The sequence below is a fragment of the Halichoerus grypus genome, chromosome 6, assembly GCF_964656455.1.
Source record: "Halichoerus grypus chromosome 6, mHalGry1.hap1.1, whole genome shotgun sequence".
Lineage (NCBI taxonomy): Eukaryota > Metazoa > Chordata > Mammalia > Carnivora > Phocidae > Halichoerus > Halichoerus grypus.
The window spans coordinates 160,768,758-160,790,906 of NC_135717.1; the positions used below are offsets into that span (position 1 = coordinate 160,768,758).

A 22,149-nucleotide genomic window follows, 5' to 3' on the forward strand; every position below is an offset into this window, starting at 1 on the left:
TTTACCTGTGAGAGCAAAACAAAAAGGGGTCCAATCCCCTCAGGCACATTGCGAAGTGGCACGCGATGTACCCCATCCCCATTGTGAGACACAAATTCTTTGTGACACTGGGAGACACCGCAGAACAAAAATACTATTAGAAATGCTTCAAAAGGAACATTTTTGGCTGCGATAGAGACTTTTGACATTATTTATTAGGTTCAAAACTGCTTCACAAAAGCCTAACAATGGTTCTGTGGAAACCAGTACATCTGAGGCCTTTTCTGTTGTTCTGGGCAGGCATTGATTTGAAGATGGGCAGCACCCGCAGACAATTCCCTCGCAGCGGTCAGTGTAAGTGAGCATTCACCCCCGGCCTAGGAGGGGCCTGTGAACAAACCCTATGGAAACGCTGGGGTGGGCGGGCGGGGGGAGAAGAGCAAACCTTGATTAACTTCTTTGAGGGGAGATGGGTGGGAGCACCGGCGAGCAGAGGAAGGGACGCTCCTGCCAGATTGCCGTGGAGGGAGGCGTCCACCCTGGGCCCCCTTTTCCCCGGGGGATGAGGATGCTTGGGGAGCATCTCCCGTGCCATGGCAACTGCGCCTCCTCCAGCCGGACTTAGGGGCGCGCCCCGGGGCCGGCTTTGGCGATGGGGGTCCGCCTGAGCGCCTACTGGGGCTGCCTTCCTGTCCTCCAGCTCTGGCTCCGAGGAACTCCGGGGGACCTCCGACGAGGCCAAAGGGGTCTGGCTTTTCCTGCAGAGGCCGATGGCGGTGGAAGGCCTCGCAGCGGGACCTGGAAGGCAGACAAGGGAGGAGGGGCCCTGAAGTGTGCGGAATTCACCCGCCCTGCCGCGACTTTCAGAAAATCTCTGCTGATAACTGGATGTGTGAGAAATCAACATTTGCAATGTGCTGAGAGAAAGAGAGAGAGAGAGAAGCCCCGGACATTCCCCTTGCCTGCTTCCCTGGCATTGCCTTAAGAAAATAAAAAGCTATCTATTCCCTTCCTGTTGTTTAAAAGCACCCTCTCCAAAAAATCATTTTTACAGACCCTCATAATACTTTTCATGTCAAGGAAAGCTGTTCAAAACGGCTCAAGAGAGGGAAACAGAAGAATTGGTGACGAAAATAGGGCCACAGATTCTAAACCAGGGAAAAATTTGAGTGGAAAATAAAGTGGAATTAGAGAGTGGGCAAAGCAAACGGATCCACAGCCCATGTAGACTTCCAACTGATAATTTAAACACCCAAGTTTTTATTACAAATTTCAACCAGCTGAAAATTAAAACAATCAGGGAATTAATCTGATCCAGATCTACCCAATACATACATACACACTAATACTAATAATCAATTTGATGTTTTTCTTTATTTGCCCAGTCAAATAATTTTTATGTAAAAGTTGAGATTTTTTACAATATGGTCAATACTGTAAAAGAATATATATATGTATATATATATATATATATTTATCTCCTTATGTATAGTTTTTCCCTGAGAAATTATACCCATTGACCTACATAAAGTCTAATTCTTCAGTAGTAAATTAAGAAAATTTATGTGCTTTAAATCACTTTCCACAAGTTTTAAAGGGCTTTGAATAGCATGTAGATATATAGAATATTTGGAGCAATCTACAAGGGCATTCACATTTCAAAAACTATGCACGAGGTTAAAAATGCACGGTACCTTCCTTATGGCGGGTGTCAAACAGCCAGTCTATATCCAGGCAATTCAATTAGCTCATTACATACTGTCCTGGTATGTATCGGGCATCTCCCACTACACACTCAACATACCCAACATACTCAACATACCCAAATCAAACACTGAAAACTCTTAGTGACTTTCATTTTTCAGTATAAGAATTATTTCCTGGAAATAAAGGTGGAATGGCATTTCAATATCTCCAAGTAAGTAAAACCTTTCAGAATGCCAAACACACTAACTTTCTGAAAACTAGATGCTTAATAGATATTTGTTGATTTGGATTTGCAGCCATGGCAGATGACCAATTCATTGCTATCAATAATCAGTGCAAGGGAATTCCATAAGAGAACATGGATGCGGTTCTGGAATTTGGAGCAACAGAATGTAACCTAGACAGGTCAAGACAGGTCAAGGCTCTGTCATAAGCAAAGAATAGGAATTCCTTCCCTGAATGCAATTCGGTAATGATGCATTTTGTAACACTCTCTTAGGGAGTGTGGTGTAATGGAATCAACAAGGCTTTGGTGTCAGACCATCGTAGATTCAAATCCTGGCACATCACCTGGCCTAAGCCTCTTTGTCCTTACCTGAACCATGAGGATTGTATTACTTACTTCACAAGGTCACTAATAGGATTAAGTTTGTTCATTCATTTATTCGTTCATTAAGATTTGTCTGTTATATGTCTGCCAGTATTCTAGACACTGGAGATCCAGAGAAGCATAAAGCAAGTAATGTCCCTGCACTTACAGAGCTTAATTCTAGTTGTGGAGAAAGGGGGTGGGGATGGGAAAGTAGATGACTAAAGAAGCAAATGAAGAACTGAGTGAGCATCAGCTGGTAATAAATCCAAAGTAGAAAAATAATGCACACATAGGTGACAATTTCAATAAAGACTTGAAGAGAAAAAGCAAACTAGTTAAGTATCTGAGAGAAGAACATGCTAAAAGTAAAGCATCTAGTAAATAGTAAGTGCTCAATACCCAAGAGCTGTTATCATCATGTTTAAAATCAGTATAGGTATACTCTGACCTGGAGTCAAAACAGAAGGCTTGAATCCTGGCTCCAGCCCTAAAGTTACAGAATCCCCCTGGGCTTCGGATTCTGCATCTAAAGCATGGGAAAATAGCAGTTCCTGTCTAAGAGAATGGCCATATGGATCAAAACTGAAGATGTATGTTCAGATTTTAGCACATTGTCTTATACATAGTAAGACAAAAAAAAAAAAAAAGTTAACCAACCAGCATCCTCAGCATCCCATCCTCAAGCCTGGCTTCCCAGAAATGAAGCAATCTCTGAATGAGCATCTTTGGTAGCAGGTCTACCAGCCCCTCCTTTGCCACTTCTAGTCCAAGCAGGACATTCTCCTCTAGTTCAAAGAAAATTCTCCTTTGTATTGAGTAAAAATCTGTCTCTTTATTCTATTGGTCAATTCCAACAAACTGCATAAACATATGAAGTGAAATCTACCAAAATTTTCCAAAAAAAAGTTATGTAAAATTAATCTAATCCTTCTACATGACAGTTCTAGAGCATCTGGAATATACATTGTTTCCTCACATATTCTTACCTCCAATCTGAACAACAGCACCATAAACACCACCACCATTTTCCCCACTGCTGTTTGGTCCCTGCTGTGTTCAGTGAACTTCATTTATATCAATCCTCTAATTACAACATCTTTTCAAGGCAGTTAATTGTTGTTAGTTTGCAGATGAAAATATTGAGCTCAAAGAACATGTATAAGACTGATCATGGCTACTGAACAGAAACGGGAGAAGGTAGAGATTTGAGCCCTGGTGTCCCTGGTTTCAAAGCTCATTCCTTCTGGTCCATTTCCTTATTTTTACTCATTCCTCCTAGGAGCAATTTTGAGACACTTTGTCGTCATATACATTATTCTGTGCTATGATTTCACAGTTTCCTTACCTGTAAAATGGGGATAATGACATTACCTGCCTAATGGTGTTATGGGAGGGTTTCATAAAATAATATGAAATGCTCAGTACATTGTATGGCACATGGTGAGAGCTAATTAAATGAGGGCTGGAATGATCATGATAGCAATAATTGTCATCATCATTATTATTTGGTGCAATACCTGAATCATCACATTACTTGTCATCAAATCACACTTGTTCTCTCCTCCAAAACAATACTTGACAACAAGTAGACTTCCATTCAAGACTGACTGATACAGCTCTTATAGAACCTTCTAGAATAGGATCTGCCATTGAGTCAGTAATTTTACTGTTTATATTAATTTAAAAACAAAATGTGACCAACTGAAGAGAGAAACAAGGAATTAAGAACCACAAAGTCAGGGCCCCTGGGTGGTGCTGTCGGTTAAACATCTGACTCTTGGTTTCAGCTTGGGTCATGATCTCAGGGTCATACCAGGTTCTGCGCTCAGTGTGGAGTCTGCTTGAGATTCTCTCCCTCTGCTCCTCCCACTTGTGCTCTTTCTCTCTTTCTCTCTAAAATAAATTAATTAATTAAAAACACACACACACACACAAGAACCACAAAGTGGTCCCTTACCAAGTGGGGCAGAATCTCCCCTGGAATTGCAGGAGGGCTGGTTCTGAAGTCTCACGTGCCTATTGATGTGTGTGCCTGCAGCCTCCAGGTGCAAAGGAGTGACTGAGTGGGATCTAATAAGTTTTTTTGTCACATGCTTCGCCAAAATTGGACTGCTCCAGGCCTCACGGGGTGCTCCTCTGGCTCTCTTAATTTCTCGTCTGACAGTGAGGATCAGTAGGGTCTCATCAAATTGTTTGGATGGTGTCTGGGAGGAACTGGCTTCTCCATGACTCTCTTCTTCTGAAGCTGCACTCACAACAGGAGACCTGGGGACGGTGTGTGGGTGGGCATAAAGCAGGCTTTTACATGCCACTGGAGTCTGAATCTTTCCTGGAGACAATGCAAAAGGTAAACATATTAGTTTAAAAGAATGCACTTCAATATTACCTTCAAAATTAATGGTAGAAAGAATGAAATCGGGTAATATATGGATTATTTGTTTGTTTCACATTTCTATACTGAACAAACAGAAATGACAAAGAAGCCAAGGACCTGAGTGCCTAAGTGGGAGAAGTAGAGGAGGGAAAAGATATGGCAAGAGAGGTAAAAGGCTGAACATGCTTCTGTTGGAAGCACTGTGTGAAGGCCTAGATATGTTGGTCAATCAGTCCTCACACAAACTGTAATAATAGCATCTAACAGATGCTATTATTACCTCCATTTTATAAGTCAGAAAGCTAGTTTGAGGCTAATGGGTTGAGTTGTGTCCCCCAAGAAGATATGTTGAAGTCCCAACTGTCTGTGAATTCTGTGAATGTGACCTTATTTGGAAATGGGGTCTTTGCAGGTGCAATCACGTTGAGGTTGTTAGAGTGAGGCCATAATCCAATATGACGAGCGTCCTGATCGGAAGGAGAAACAGACATGGGTGCACAGGAAGAACACCACGTGATGATGGAGGCAGGGACAGCAGTGGGGGGCTTTCCAAGCCAAGCTATGCCAAGGATTACAGCAACCAGCAGCAGCTCAAAGAAGGACATGAAAGGAATTCTCCTTCAGAACCTCCAGAAGGCGCCAATCTTGCTGACACCTGGATTTCTGACTTCTGGCTGCCAGAACTGGGAGAAAACAATTTGGTTTTAAGCCATCCCATTTATGATTCTTTATTATAGCAGTGCTAGGAAACAGGTATCCACAATACTTCCAATTGTCCCAGAGCAGTTAACAACAGCCCTTTTCATGCTGGGGGGGGGGGGGGAAGATGTTCAGATTTGGGGAGTTCGGAAAATAAAAAAATATTTTTTAAAAAACACCTCTAGGAGCCTGAATCTCACTACCTGTGCAACAGAGATTTCCTAGATTTCTATCTTATTAGAAGGTAGAAAAGAGGAAAAACCAGGAGGTGGGAAGTGTGGAATGGGAAGGGGAAGGGGGTCTATTGCATGAGTTCTACTGTGTGGCAGAAACGGTGCCAGGGCGTAACAAGTCTTAGCAAGATTCCTATTCCTTGTGCTCAAGCTGTGGGCAAGGGGCAAAGAGGATGCTGGCCATGTTAGGTACCAGGACACACTCTTCCTAAACCACAGCCTCATCTGCAAAAGGAAGAATCAAAGCAAATGCCTCTGGGGGGCTTGCAGATAACAGAAATGAGAGAAAGGGCCAAGGAGGGGTATGCTGGGAGTATACGTCCAGCCACTTCTCAGACCATGCCTTACGTTGCCATGAGGGCAGGTAGGCCCAGTGTAGACAGATTTTTCTGGATTTTCAGGAGAAGCAGAAATATATTTTTATATATGTAAAAACTTATAATTTTTCAATGTTGGTAACTCACTCAATTTTTTAAAAAACATACCGTGGGCTCCACAAAACACATCTGCTCTCTGAATCACCACAGGCCATCAGTTTGCATCTTTGGCCTATGGCCAGCCCTATAAAAGTCACAGTATCATTTGCTTCCCTCCATACCATCTTCATCTCAGAATATGATTTTATAAATATTCAGCTGGGCACCATGGGAATGCATGTGCAAGCTTTGTGCATAAGCAAATTTTAGAGTTCTAGAAGCCTTGCCTACCTCCAACACTTTAGGAAGATTGAGCTTTTATTTTCATTTTAATTGATTGCTTCATTTCATCTTAAAAGCCCAGAATTCGAAATGGCACACAAATACATCAGGCTTTCCCAAATGCAAAGCAGTATCTAGAATCTTTCATAACGGTAGCTCTGGGACTCTTGATCCCAAAGGAAAATTTACAGCACTAGAACCAGCAGCATTTGATCTGCCCTTGTTCTATTGTTCAAACATCAAGAACAGGATGGAAGTTTCAAAGGCACTTTACGCACCTTCACATCCTAAAAGTTAGGAGTTGAAAGAGGTCTTATAAATCATCTGAGGCTGGCCCCCACCACCCTCATCATGCATCTCTGCTTAAATACCTCTAGGAGCCTATGGGGCGCTTGGGTGGCTCAGTCGGTTAAACGTCTGCCTTCAGCTCAGTTCATGATCCCGGAGTCCTGGGATTGAGTCCTGCATTGGGCTCCCTACTCTGCCTACTCTCCCTCTCCCTCTGCCCCTCCCCCGTTCGTGCTCTCTCTCTTTCTCTCAAATAAATAAAATATTTTTTAAAAAACACCTCTAGGAGCCTGAATCTCACTACCTGTGCAACAGAGATTTCCTTGCTTATTAGAAGAGCAAATAAGTAACATTGTATTTGCAATAAAATAAATATATTATATACATGGATATATGTAATACTATATATGGGAAATAATTATTAAAGCCTCCTTGTATGGTGTTGGGACAGATGGTGACTATGCTTATTTAGTTATTCAACCAATATTTACTGAGCTCCTATCAGATACTAGGTACTTCTCCAATGACAAAATGTTACCCAGGCCAACAGAATGGATCATTTTAAGACTAAATTGACCAGCTGATTTATAGCAAAATGGACTTCAGCACGGCAATCCAGAGCCTCTCAGTCTCAGGGACACCGGAGTGAATTTCAAGTTTCCTTTATGATACAATTACCAGGTTGCCTGAATTGAATAGAACAACCAGTTGTTTTAGCATTAAACAACCAGAGACTGTGGCAAATGGAAGGGCATTTTGCAATCTCCAATGGTTTCCAGTCTTTTTTAAAAAGTTTTCAAATTTCCCCACCAAGATAGTGACAGAATTTTAGCCAAAATCCCCTGCTCATGATTTCTTTATTAGGTCACACATCTCTTAAATCTAATGCAGTATTTTCCAATCCTGGCTGTGCATTAGCCAATACCCAGCACGCTTTGAAAAATACAGATACATGGTCCCAGGACCCCAGGACCTGTGGTTTGTAAGCCCCATGGGGATTATAATGAGTGTTCAGGGAAACACTTGTCTAATTCACTCATAGGAAATTTCAGGTACTGTTATAACTATAAGTTAGTCTAAGCAATCACAAACATGCTGAAGCATGAAATCAATGGTGTCTTTCTCCTCAGAGTATTATCTCTCTATGGACAAGTCTTCATTTCAGAAACCAGCACTCTGTATCACTTTACAGCTTGTATCTCCTTTACATCTTATTTCTTTTCCCATCAGTAATCCCCCTTGAGCCTAACAACAACCCTTTTGCTTCCTCATTTTTCTGAGGAGAAAACTGACGTCAGCGAGTAAGCACCTTGTCCATACCACTAACCAAGCATCAAAAAGCTGGGGTGGGGACCCATGTCTTAGATTTTAAGGGGATTTTGTTTTTCTACTCCACAATCAATGCCAGGTTGCCAGAGCAAACTACGGGAACTGGGTTTGATGACGGGAGGGATAGAAGTGCGCACAGAAACAGCTAACAAGCTGTGGCACCTGACCACAGGTCTGACACTGTCCTGGTGTCCATGCTTTGGGCTGTAGTCAATGCTCGCAGCAGGGCTTCCAATGTGCCAAAGAAGACAGGGCATCTGCCTATGGCCCAATAACTGGAATTCACCCCCAGGAAAGCCCACATTCTCGAGGCTCCCCCAGCCACCCCTCCAACTTTTCTCACTAGTTGAGGCCCTTGTTTTGTGGGTGTGTTGTTTGCTTAAAAAAAAAAACTTCCCATTATCCCAGTTTTGCAAGTTCTTTTCATGTGTAGGCGACTCTGCCTGTCATCTTGCAGCTCGGGTCTTCCATCTGTTGCTAATTTCATTGAAAGTAATATTGTGGCAGACAGGAGATTTCAAGGTACAATAAAATAAGACTCAGAGCTGAATGTCTTCCACAGAAGCAATTTATCTTTCTCTTGAGCAGCAAAATAGTTCATGATAAGTCATGACAGATTCTGATTTATTCATTTTATTCATTTTCTAGTCATTTAACTCCTGCACTTTCTGCCCCTCTATGATACCAGCAGGCATGGTGCAGCACCCCTTTGCGCCCATGCCTGGCAGCTATCCCTCAATATATGACTCCTATGTTTGTATCCCCACTCTGTCTCTTCACTTTCTTGGGCTTCTAACTAGCATGTTCATGTTATGGGAGGACCAGAGGCAACTATCCTGGAAGAAGAACTAAAACCCAGAGACAATTAATTCCCCAAAGCTCATTTTGCCCTTGACTGTCAGCACAAATAGGAGCTAAAGCTAATTGATGTCACCTCCTGCATATAAAATCAAACACAACCCTTTAATAGGTCTTTGATTAATATTGAAAACTCCAATATACTCTTTAAAAGGATTCTTAACCACACCGTGGAGTTTAATGGAATCTGCCACTTCTCACCATTTCTCCTAGCTGTGGAGTGAGAGTCCTTTGTAAGCCAATGGGTTTGAGTCTACAGAAAGAGGTTGCAGTGCAACAAGCCCTGAACAGTGGTAGAGCTTAAAGACCAAGTGTGCAAGTTCTGCACCCAGACTCCTTGGGCCAAATCTCTCTTACCCCTTCCTGGCTGTGTTACTAGGACCAAGTTGCTCAATTGCCCTCTTAGTTTCCTCACTCATAAAATGGCAATAATCATAATACCTACTAGACAGGGTTCAAATGCAGCGTAAGTAAATTAATAAACAAGGGCTCAAAGCAGTACCTGGCACACAGGAAGTACTCAGCAAGCCTTAGCTGTTATTATTATTGTTGTTGTTGTTGAAAATGTTCCTTCTCCTCTCCCTCTATAGCTCCTGAATGGCCTCTTTCAGTAATAAGGACTCAAGTGGAAAATAGTATCTTCTCCACCCATCTTGAGTTTGCCTCATTTTATTTATTCAAAAATATTTATCAAATGCCTACTTGTGTGTTTTGCCCTGTATTTGGCCCTGGGGGTGCAACAGACTAAAGCAAATGTGGCCCCTGCCTTCATGGAGCTTGCAAGCTCCTGGGGAAGATGCCAAAAATAGGTCACAACTAAGCAGAGTTACAAACTATGGTGAGTGAAGGCAGGGAAAATTCAAGGGGCTGAGACAGAGAAACATGGGTAGAGATCCATGACGGTAACATTGACTCTGAGACTGACTCAAAGGCCGAAAAGGACTTAGTTGTTCAGGAGTAGGGAAAAGAGCATTCCAGCCTGACAAGGACTGCGTTGTGTTCCCAAGACTGCTAGTCCCAGTGGCTGAATGGAAGAGAGCAGGAGCGAAGGGGCAGGCGAGGTCTGGGAACTGCACAATGTGCAATGGAAAGCTACTGAAGGTTTCACATAGATGAGTGATGACAGCAGCACATACCTTTGGAAAGCTCTCTAAGGGAAAGTGGGCAGAAGGGGACAAGAATGGAAGCCGGTCAGAAGGCAGTTGGCAGTCAGCCAAGTGAGAAGTGATCACAACTTGGATGTGCATGGTAGTTTTGTATAGCAGTTACAAGCTAAAGAGTCTATGTTGGATCTGTCTCATCTGTAAAATGGGGATAATGATAACAAAAATGGGGGAAAATATAAGAAATGGACTTCCAGTTTCAGCTCCAACATGGAAACAGCTTGGAAATTGACATTCCTATCCTTGCAACAAGAAAGAGCTAAACAAACTAAAAATCAACAACTTTACTTGGACCCATCAGAGAACTGAGTTTGCAGGACAAACTGGCACCCCACAATCTAGAGACAGGTGAATCCAAAGACTCAAACCAAGGTCTGTTTACCTAGAGTAAAAGCCTCTGAAGCCATAAACTGGTAGGATCATTTAAATGGTAATTTTGATGAATTGTTGGAGGCTAAGTGTAGAGTAGCTTGAAAGCGAGAAACTCCTGCGGGATGCAGTTTTAGAGGGTCTCTATACTTCAGTGGGTTTTGCCTTAGAAGAATCCTGCTCACAGTCCTCCACCCCAGTTTCTCAAGCTGAGGATCTGAGAAAGATTCTTTCACAATTCTGACACAGAAAAGGGAAGAACAGTCATTGCCAAATATTCCCAGAGCACTTTCCATAGCAAAGGCATACCAGAGCCTTATCCCAGCCCAGGGAAAGGCATTTTTCCCACTACAGCCCCATTTAGCCATCTTTTCTCACATAGGGAGATAAAAGAAAAACCAAGAAATACTTGTTAAGGTCAGAGCCCAGAAACATAGACTCATTAAAAGACTGAGATTTAATCATAAGATCATAAATTGTTTCTCCCCACCCACACCTTATCATCACACAACTAGGTCTCTAGCGTATTATAGCTGAAAAAGCTGAAGATGAAGACTCTCTTTGAGGAAGAATAGTTAGGGAAAGCCAAAGTCCAGACAGTAGACAAAAGCATGAAAATGGAGGAAATATGAAGCCTCTGACACCTACAGCTACAATAAACATTAAACACAACGCAACACCTAGCCAGATTCACATAAATACCCATCACCACCAAGGATCTCTTTATCTCAATTCCTATTTCCTCATATATCAAGATTGGCCTTCAACAAAACATTGTGAGGCATGCCAAAAGGCAAGAAGAAACACAGCTGAAGAGACAAAACAAAGCCTAAGAACCAGACTCAGATATTACACTGATGTTGGAATTATCAGAGAAGGAATTTAAAATAACTATGATTAATATGCTAAAGGCTGTAATAGAGAAAGCACACAACAAGAAAGAGCACATAAGTAAGGTAAGCAGAAAGATGGAAACTCAAAGAATCAAAAAGAAACGCTACTTGATTTCACTTATATGTGGAATCCAACAAAGCTGAACACATAGAAGCAGAGAGCAGAACACTAGTTAGTAGGGACAGGAAGGTGGGGGAAATGAGATGTTAGTCAAAGGGTACAAAGTTACAGTTATATAGGATGAATAAATCTAGAGATCTAATGTGCAGCATGGTAACTATAGTTAATAATACTGTACTGAATCCTGGAAATTTGCTGAGAGTAGATTTCAGGTGCTCTCATCACACACCAAAAAAATGGTAATTATGTAAGGAGATGACATGTTAATTAGCTTTATAGTAGTAATCATTTCACTATATGTGTATCAAATCATCATGTTGTACAGTTTAAATATATACAGTTTTTATTAAAAAATGAAATACAATAAAAATACAACAAAAAAGAAATGCTATAAATATAATACACTGTAACAGAAATGAAGAATGCCTTCAATGGGCTCATCAGTACACTGAACATGGTCAAGGAAAGAGTGAGCATGAAGATAGGTCAGTAAGGACTTCTGAACTAAAATACAGAGAGAAAGGATTGGGGAAAAAATAAAAATTAAAAATTAAAAAAAAGAACAGAACATACAAGAACTGTGGGGCAATTTTATAAGATACAAGATACCCATCCTTTTTGGAAGAAGAAAAGAGAGAGAATGGGGCAAAAGAAATATTTGAAGTAATAATGGCTGAGAACTTTCTAAAATTAATGACAGACACCAAACCATAGATCCAGGCTGCTCAAAGAACATTAAGCAAGATAAATGCCAAAAAGAAAAAAAATTACACCTAGGCATATCATGTTCAAACTGCAGAAATCCAAACACAAAGAGAAGATCTTGAAAGAATCAGTGGTGGGAAGAGGCAGGGAGCACCTTTTAGAAGAATAAGGATAAGAATTAAAGTGGATTTCTCATCAGAAACTACAAGCAAGAAGAGAGTGGAATGAAATATTTACAAAGTATTGGAAGAAAAAAAAAACCAAAACACCAACCTAGAGTTCTATATCCAGCAAAATTACATTTCAACACTTAAGGAGAAATACTTTCTCAAACAATAATAAAAATGTGGAGTGGCTGGGTGGGTCAGTCAGTTAAGCATCTGCCTCCATCTCAGGTCATGATCAGGGGTCCTGGGATCAAGTCCTGAGTTGAGCTCCCTGCTCAGTGAGGAGTCTGCTTCTCCCTGCTTCTTCCCTCCCCCCACTTGTTCTCTCTCTCTCTCTCTCTCTCTCAAATAAATAAATAAAATCTTTTTTAAAAAAGTGGAGAAAATTTATTGTCTACAGACCTGCCTTACAAGAAATGTTAAAACAAGTTCTCAAGGAGAAGGAAAATAATAGAGGTCATAAATTCAGATCTACATAAAGAAAGAAAGGACTCAGAGAAGAATAAGTAAAATCTTTATTTTTTTATTTTTAATCTAAAAGGTAACTGCTTCTAAAAGAAGCTTACTCCTCCATTTCATTCCCAAATGGCTTCCTGACCTCCATCATGTCTCTATTTTTATTCAATATATTACAATAACATTTTATATATATAATTGTTTACAAGATTATTCCAATCTTCCTGACTAGAATGTAAGCTCTATGAGGGCAAGTACCATCTCTGAATCATTCTCCACATTATCTCAAACACTAAGCAAGAAGTTCATGCTCAGAAACTTCTTTTGGAAAAAACGAATGAATGAATCTCTCACCCCTCCGATGGACGCTCGTCAGCGTTATAACATTACCTTTCTCCATGTGCACAACACCCTCCATCCTCCCTTTCTGCAGACTTGTCTGAGAGTAACCACTTCCCTTCTCTTTCCTTTGGGATTGGTCCACATTGCTCAGTTCACCACAATCACCATCCCAACTCTAGTGCCTTGTCCCCTACCAAAAAGGGCAAACAAGTTTCATCTCAAACACCAAGAGCCCAAATTGGAAGCGGCATCGATTTTTAAAGAGGAGTTCCATGGCTGTGTCTTGGTTCATAGGGAAGTTGCTGATGTCTACCATAGGTGTGGGAGAATTAAGTGGCCAATAGAGATGCAAGTACCTGTAATAGCTCAGGTACTCTGCGAAGTGTGAGGGTGCCTGTCCCTGCCTTCTATGAGAGTGTTGTTTCTTCTCCTGATATCACACTAGTAAAAGGACACACAGAGTCAGCCTCTCACTATGCATCAGAAGGTAACTGAAGAGCATTCAAACATACCTCACCATCCTCCCATAACACTACTTCTTCCCCATGATACAACAGCCTTACTCAGTTTTAAGTACACAGAATCGCAGAAACTTTCCAGCCTAGGGACATAGAAGTGGATTGGATCTATAGTTAGACTGTAGATTCTTTCAAACAGAGTATAATTTAAGAACCAGCACACTCGGTTTCTAGTGGATTCATTGAATGAACATTTCCAGACCCTGGTTTCCTCATCTATAGATGAAATAACATGATCTCCTAATTATTCTCTAGCCCTATTCTCAGGCCTCCAGTCCTATGAGTCTCTGAGTATTTTTTAACTACACTGAACATTTTTTTCTATATTTGTTTTTGAAACATTATGTTACCATATGAAATTGCTATATTGTAGGACAAAAATGGTCAAATATAGGCAATTTCATATTTTACAACTTAATATGCCTACAAGAGTATGCATGACATATACACATAGTTTAAAGAAAACAAGTAGCCAAAGACCAACGCAATTTCATTATATAAATATCCAGTACTTATTCATCCATTTTCTTATTGATGGGTGTGTGAGTGAAGTCCAGTTTTGTTTTGTTTTTTAATATTACAAACAAGGCTGCTGCAAACATTTTTGCACACAACTCCTGTTCCATGTACACTAGTTTCTCTAGAAGTGGGATAGCCAAGTCATAAGGTAAGCACATCTTCCACCTTAATATACAATACCCACTGTTTTCCAAGTGTTTTTACCAATTTACATTCCCACTAGCAGTGTATAAAGCTTCTTATTGTCCCACAGCATTGCCAACACTTGCTATTATTACTTGATTATGTTTTTCAATTTGGCCATTCTGGCAGGTATAAAACAGTACTGCTACTGCAGTTTTAATCTGTATATTTTCCTGATAAATAATGAGCTTGAGCATCTCTCTTCCCACCAAATCTTTCATCTGCTTTGCTTACAAGCTTTATAATCATGGGTTGAGTTTCAGCCCCTTTTCCTTCTCCTGCCCTTCGTAGTCTAACCAGCTGGTGAATAGTGACATTAGCCCTGAAGGACGCAGTGGGGAGCACTTGGATAATCTACCAAGTTGATAACCTGCCTCTAAATAAATAACCAGGAGTTGACCCTCGGGGATTGTACTCATGCCATTCAACTGCCATGACCCAGTGTAATATTTCATGTCTTGCTAAAACTCTGGCCCAGCACTATTTTGCATGCAACTAAGGACTTGGACAATTCTTTCATCTGAGTGATTAGTTTATTTCAGCCACGACTTGCTTGAGACACAAAGGCTTGTGCTACCTGCCTGTGCTATCACTCCAGATGGCACCTTAGCTTTTTATATGAAATGTTTTTCACATCTCCCAACCTTCCCCTGGAGGATGTGCAGTTTCTCAATGACCTTTTTAAAATGTGATACTATGACTGGAAAATATTTTAAATCATACCATTCAGTAATACATGTTCAGGAAAGCAACACTTCATGGTAGGTATTCTGTTAAAAAAAAACAAAAACACAAAAGTGTTTTCCCCTCAAACTAGAGATTGCAACAGAAATTATCTTTCTTCAACGATTCTGTGAATAAGTGATTCTGATTCTGACAAATAAAATGAAGGAGAAGGGTGAAAAAAAAGTCACACATAGAATCAGGAACAATTGAAAAAGGAATCCAGGCTACCCCCAACCCCGGCCTTTGTTGAAGGGATCACCAGAGATCTATGTAGATATTATTTTGAAATTTAGAGCTTCAACTTGTATGAACATGAATGCCCATGCTGAGTTTCTGCGTGCCTCTGTGAAACAGCAAAAAGAACCCGACAGACCCTATTCTTGCATTAAAGCAACACACTGTGGAAAGCCTGAAAATAAACCATCTATGCTTGATTAATTAGGTTTGTAAGTATTGTTTCAGAACCAAACAATATTTCTAAAGATTTCAATAGTTCAAAGATTGCCCTATGGCCGTCTGGCCAATACATCTTCCAACACACGCAGTTTACAAGCATTTTTCTTCCCAATATGTTGTCTTTGGTTGGTGCGACATTGTTTGAGCGCAGGGCTATTTGGGTCATAGTGGTTTTCTCCCCTGCACAGCAGTGGTGCTGAGCACAGCACTTTGACCATACATCTTCCATGTCATTTCCATCAAAGGCACATGATACTTCCTGGTGACCAATCAGGAGCGGTTCAGCATCCTAACAGAGGGCATATTGGCAAACCAAGCTTTCTTAATGACAGCCATTGTTTGAGGCCAACAAAAGGGAGGTCCTGAATATTAACATGTGGCCTTGTGTAAAGGTCACCAGTATGGCACATCCATCATATTTCACAACCGAGAAAGAGAACTTTTTAAGTTCTGTCAGAACCTACTGTTGTCCAAATAAATGTATTAGCCTGATGGCTGACACCAAGGAGGCAAATGATCTTGAGTGATGATCTCCTCTTTTAACAAATATCCTTTCACTTCTTTGAATCAGCTGCAGACATTATGGTGAGAGATCATCTTGAAGGAATATACCTCGAGGCCATAGGGGGTTAGAATAACCAGGCAACCCAATTAAAATATTAATTTAATAACATGTAATCATTAGACCAAATGGCATCTCCTCTTGACAGGAATAACCTTCCACACTGAAAAGAGAAATCACTTATTTTAACATCTCAGAGTCTTGAATGGTCTTCTTAATAGTAGAGACCAACAAGCCCATGGAATTTCTATCAGTGAGATTTAATACAGTTGGTACAAAAGAACTCAAACATCTGGGTCTATTGACAACTCTGAGTTTTGGGTAAAGGCTATCCAAAGTGAAGTGTGATGGCAGAACTGAGCAAAGCTAAATTGTATCACATGCATTTATTACGAAACCCAAGAGCAGACGGCAAGCTTCCTTATTTGACAATCTTGGTCAGAACCAGTTTTATGTTCAATATTAGAAATATGGGGTTCTGGTTATTAAGCACCATCTTGAAAAGAGTTGGAATTTATTTCAACTTAAGAAATCTGAAAAGAATATAAGCAAGAGAAAGATTAGTGAATAAGCATGTATCTCTCAGCTGGGTCACTCTGACCTTAGTCATAGTCATGGTGTGGGTCAGAAGGGAGAGACGAGAAATGGAAAGAGAAAGGATGGGTATTAAAGAGGGCACGTTCTGCATGGAGCACTGGGTGTTATACGCAAACAATGAATCATGGAACACTACATCAAAAACTAATGATGTATGGTGATTAACATAACATAATAAAAAAAATAAAAATTAAAAAAAAAAAGAAAGGAGAGTTCTTTTTAGTTCCTTGGATACATCATACTTTCAATACTATCTCCTGACATTCAGACATTTTCTTTCTATGTGGCATATCTTCCACAGACCCTGTACCTCTGAACAATTTCTACTCCTCTCCGTTTCTTGTTCTTTTCCCTAAACTCTGAACTGCTTAGCTCCTTCTGCTGCATATTCTCATAGTTCCTTGGACTTGTTTTATCATAACAATCAACACTTGAAATTGCTTATCGAATTATCCTGTCTTCAAAATTACTCCAAGCTCCGTGAGGAGAGAGACAAGATATGTCAATTTCATCATTGTAGGTACTCCATAAATTTTTATACATAAATCGTAACTTTCAATAATAAAACAGGATCAAAGTCTCAATTCATCACCTCTTGACCTATAATAAGTTTCTGTTAAATAAAAGAAATTCTCACGCATATTAAGGAAGGATTCAACATTGGAACAATTTACTTTTATTATACTATAGACAAGACACCAACTAACTACAATACAGCCTCACAAATTCATATTCTATTATTTCAGAACAAGGCATAACCAGATAAGGGATAAAAGGAAGCCAACTTTTGAACTATCTTTGAAAAGGGCATTTTCTAGGCAAAATAATTTTGTATATAATATATCAGGAAGGTGTTTTGAAACAGCCACTTGCCTTGGCTTTGAGTCCTCTTTCCACCCCTGTATATTGACTCCACTTAGAACATCCTCCATGTGAAATGTTGTCTACCGTCTACATCCTATTAGTCTTCAAGGCCCAGGGTAAGTACCATTCCTTTTATGAAGTCTTCCCCTGCTGCTCATGTTCATAACACTTGCCCAACCCTCAGGGTAAGTGGTTCTAGTTCTTCCTGTATTCTCACTGGACACTAACCACATTGTAATTAAAAGTCTTAGGTGAGACGGCGCCTGGGTGACTCTGTTGATTAAGCATTTGACTCTTGATTTCAGTTCCGGTCATGACCTCAGGGTTGTGAGATTAAGCCCTGGGTCAGGCTCCACACTAGGCATGGAGCCTGCTTAAGATTCTCTCTCTCCCTCTGTCCCTTCCCCACCTCTCCCTCTCTAAAATAATCCAAATAAATAAAAAATTAAAAAAAATTTAAAGTCTTAGGTGAGTATGCCCTTTTTTTAACAAAAAAGTTGTAAATTAATTGAGGAAAGAATCTGCATTTTTATACTTCTCTGAATCCAGCCCAGTGCCTAGCATGTAGCACTCTGTGAGAGTTCAGGAAAGGTTTTCTAAATAAATGCATTAACATACAAAAGTAACCATTCTAAGTATTTAAGCAAATTCTAAAAAAAGAATTTCTTTTGTCAATGCTTTATTAAACTTTAGTAATCATGTTTTATTCTGTCTGTGCACACACACACACACACACACACTTTCTTCAGGCTAATGATCCTATGACTCAAAGTAGTTTAAAGGAGAGTTTCCTTATTATTATATTCTTCCTTTCAGTTACAATGGGAAAATCACTCAAGATGGTACCACACTCCCTTACACGGTTTTGTGCAACTGACTCAAGCTTGGACAATCAGATTCTTTCAATATATTTTTGTTCTTAGGACCTAAGAGACCACATCTCTATTCCTTTCCAGAAAGAGATGCTCTGAAATATGAACTGTGAGTTATTGGAGACCATATTTTCAGTCCTCATTGAAGAAGCTACTCTGAAGAAATAAAGGTGACATGCAGGAAGAATGAGGGGCATGAGATGGAGGGTCCTAGAAGCTCTCATAGTCCCTGGTTCAGATCATCCCTGAGGCTTCAGCCCAAATCCCATTTACTTTAGATAAGTAAGATCAATGTAATTCAGACATATATCCATGATGTCTACTCAAATAGCTTTAATAAAACTGGTCAATATATTTTTTTAAAGATTTTATTTATTTATTTGAGAGAATGAGAACCGGAGCAGAGGGAGGGTCAAAGGGAGAGGGAGAAGCAGACTCCCCGCCAAGCAGGGAGCCTGACACAAGGCTCGATCCCAGGACCCCAGGATTTGGGGGACCCCTGAAACAAAAGTAGACACTTAACCAACTGAACCACCCAGGTACCCCAAAACTAGTCAATATTATTGTATTATGTTAACTGTAGCTGCACTTTTTTTTAAGTTTGAATTGGTCTCTACCACAAGTGTCTAAATTCGTAAGAACGCTATTAGGCTCATCTGTTATTTCTCTTAAATAAATGGAGTGTTTATAACAAAGTTACTTAGGTAAGTAATGAAGACTTTTCATCCTCATAAATATGGTAAAATTTCTTACCACCTCTTAATAAGTTCAAAAGACAAGAATGAAAATGACAAGGTACTAAGTAAAGATATGCATAATTTCACATTTGTCATTGGAAATATTACAATTATGCATTATAAAAAAATAAAATATTGCTCAGTTCCACTCGATTTGTTTCACGCTAGGACGATAAAAAAATAGGTTTAGAGAATCTAAGAGACTTGTCCAAGGTTGTCCAACTCTTCAGTAAAAGAACCTTCTGGCTTGATTTAAAGTGCTGAGTGCCATGTCTAGCACCACATAGGTGCACCTACCCATTAGTTCTTCTCCATCTCTTTTTCCCCCCAAATTCTGGCCTTTCTCTACCACATCACTCCTGAATACTGTACGGATTCCTGAGGCTGAATTCTTCAACCTCCTTTTCTGACTTAGGGCAACCCCTAATCCTCTCTGCCTCTGTTTCTCATCAGAAGGAAAGAAATAGTTACTATGTTCATCCAACAAAAAGGAAATTAATGGTTGATTAGATGCCTGTTCAACACACTGAGGATGAAAACCAGTCTTCATGGTGAATTATTGAATTAGGGGGCCAACTTACAGTGAGGCTGTGTCTACACAAAGCCAAACATCCAGTCAATTCAGCCAAAAAAAAAAAATCGTTTAGCCGCAGAAAAATGAAATTAGTTGATCAGGATTGTGCAGACAACGTAAAATGAGAAACGAATGGCACTACAATGGCATGGTAAATGTTCTGGCAGAATTTACAAACTTAAAGGAAAGAAAAGTAAGAATGAGACTTTTGATGCTGTCAGAAAAATAAAAAGGTCTTATTGAACAAACAAAAATAGATTCCTTCATTTTCTTATTATGTTCCGGTTTCCTTCTATCTCATTTTCTGCATTCAAATTTAAGATGGACATCATGAAAAAACAAAGCCAGTATCCAAAGATTTGAGTCACACCCTAGCCCAGGATATTAAAAAGGAACGCTTTCCTACGGTAAGGCTGGCATATGACATATTATGATGCAAGCATTCAACATGACTTAGTTTCATATTTGGTGAATTAAATCTTCCCTTCACTCTCTGCAGGGCAAAACGGATATTGAGATGCATATTATCTATGGAGAATTCTAAATAACAAAACTCATTTGATGTTCACACTGATTTTCCCAAGTCATTTTTAATACCATGGCAAAAATCAGAAAATCCTCAGTAAAATGTGTGATTTTTGTTGGTTGACTCTTCAGATAGATAGTAATCATGGACTAGCATTAATGGTGTATATGAACTGTGCTTTTAGGAGATGCCATTTGAATGTCCTGTGTCGTCTTTTTAGAATGATGTTTCCATTATGAGTCCTGTGTTGTTACTACGCTCTAATATGTAGATCCCCTAAGCTCTAAAGAGGCTCTAAAACTGCATGAAGTTTTCATAACTATTTCATAACTATTGATTATTAAGTAAGGTAGGAGGAGAGATCATTTATGAGTAATTTATCCCTTCATTAAGAATGAAATACAATTAATTAAAATTGTCGGTCTTAATAACTTACTCATTTAACTCTCCCCCTAACCCTAAGAGAATTAGCCCCAGGAGCTAGACAAAGAAAGCATTCTTCAAGACAAATTGAAGAGTACAGTTTTGTGAACTGAGTCCTGAACCCCAGGAATGAACACTTGCAGCTGCAACATGAACTGTTTTCTGTTACCTTAAATACTGCTGGGCCATATGGAGCATTTCTGAGGACCTTCTATTTTAAAACGTTCTGTTCATATTTTATGCTTTTCCATATGTCTCATCCTTACTTCAGAGTTTCTATTCATTTCCATAAAAATAAGATCTTTGTTTTACAAGAGTTCATTTTTCTCTCTCCCCTCCTCCCTATTATGGCCACAAACCTCCACTTGGGTTATTACAGCCACTCTAGGACCAGCTGATTGTGGCAAGATGAATAGCGAATTATTTGAAAGAAAAACAGCAGTAGCAGATGATCCGTGGGGCTGCCGAGCTCCTGTTTTCTTTGCTCATTCCTACCGACCCAGGATAGAGGAGAATAAACCTGACGCTGGTGTCAAACTGCTTCAGAATGAATAAAATGTTTACAGAAATCATCGCCGAAACCCTGAAGGAAGAGCTGAAGGAAGATATCATTTGCTTAACCGAAAATTAACCAAAATGTGCTTTCTGAAAAAGGGAGCTCCCTGTAGTTTGGGGTTGACTTCGAGCAATTATCCAAACAAAACAGTTGGCGCCTGTGTTGGCGACAAAATAGTGTTTGCATAAAGTGGAGGGAGAAGACAAATATGCATGAAAATTAAATTTAGGCCTCTGGGACTCCCCTTTTGGGGCCATAGAAGAGCTGATTACATGTTCACAGCTGGAATTGGTGTTGGCAGGCAGGCCTCATTCATGGGCAGAGGGAGGGACTCCCTCTTTGAGCGACTGCTCCCGTGGCAAAGCAAGAAAGGCAGCATTAAAAGCATCTGATGTTTATAGACCTCAAGGCCCATGGCCCTGAGCCGTTCAGATCTGGCATCAAACCCGAGTGTTCTCCATTGAGGACTCAGTATGCAGCCCAAGGAGCATGTGGCTGTTGGAGCATAGGTTCTCCCCCCCTCCTCCATCCCACTCACTCATGCACCCAGACTGCTGTTGGCAACGTTTCCATTTAGAAGGCAGCAAATATGGCCAAGAGAAGAGTCAGCACTCTGGACAACAAGAGTGGAGTCTTGCAACACCAAGGTGGAAGGTCGCAATAGGACGCAGAAACTGTCTTGAGACAGGGTCCTTTGGGTACTGAGGTGACTGAAAGGGTGCGTTTTGGCAGCTTTTGACATTAGTTCTCTTGGTTTCTCTGGTTGTAGATTGCAAAAATGGCCCTAATTCTCCACCCTTCCTCTGCAGTGTGACTTTGCCCCATCTCAAGATAGAGTGTGTTTTCCCATCCCTTAATCTGGGCTGGTCTTGTGACTCATTTTGCCCAGGAGGATGTGGTGAAAGTGATAGAAAAGGCTTCCTGTGACAACTCAAAGCACGAAGGATGAGCATACATTAACCTGATGGAAGAGGAAAATGGACCATAGTGTCCTAAGGCAAGAAAGAGGATGTTGTGCTCAATAGTAATAGTATCTAACATTTACTGGATGCTCATGATGGGC

At 40.3% G+C, this 22,149-nt stretch overlaps 1 protein-coding gene across 1 annotated transcript; it reads right to left on the minus strand.

The window, feature by feature from the left end:
• Positions 1–248: 248 nt before the first annotated feature.
• Positions 249–19,557, minus strand: C6H12orf42 (chromosome 6 C12orf42 homolog). Its single transcript, XM_078074188.1, has 3 exons — positions 19,305–19,557; positions 4,236–4,607; positions 249–777 (listed from the first exon to the last, which is right to left on the minus strand). The coding sequence occupies exons 1-3, from the start codon at positions 19,555–19,557 to the stop codon at positions 329–331; spliced, it is 1,074 nt and encodes a 357-aa protein (XP_077930314.1). The 3' UTR covers positions 249–328.
• Positions 19,558–22,149: the final 2,592 nt, after the last annotated feature.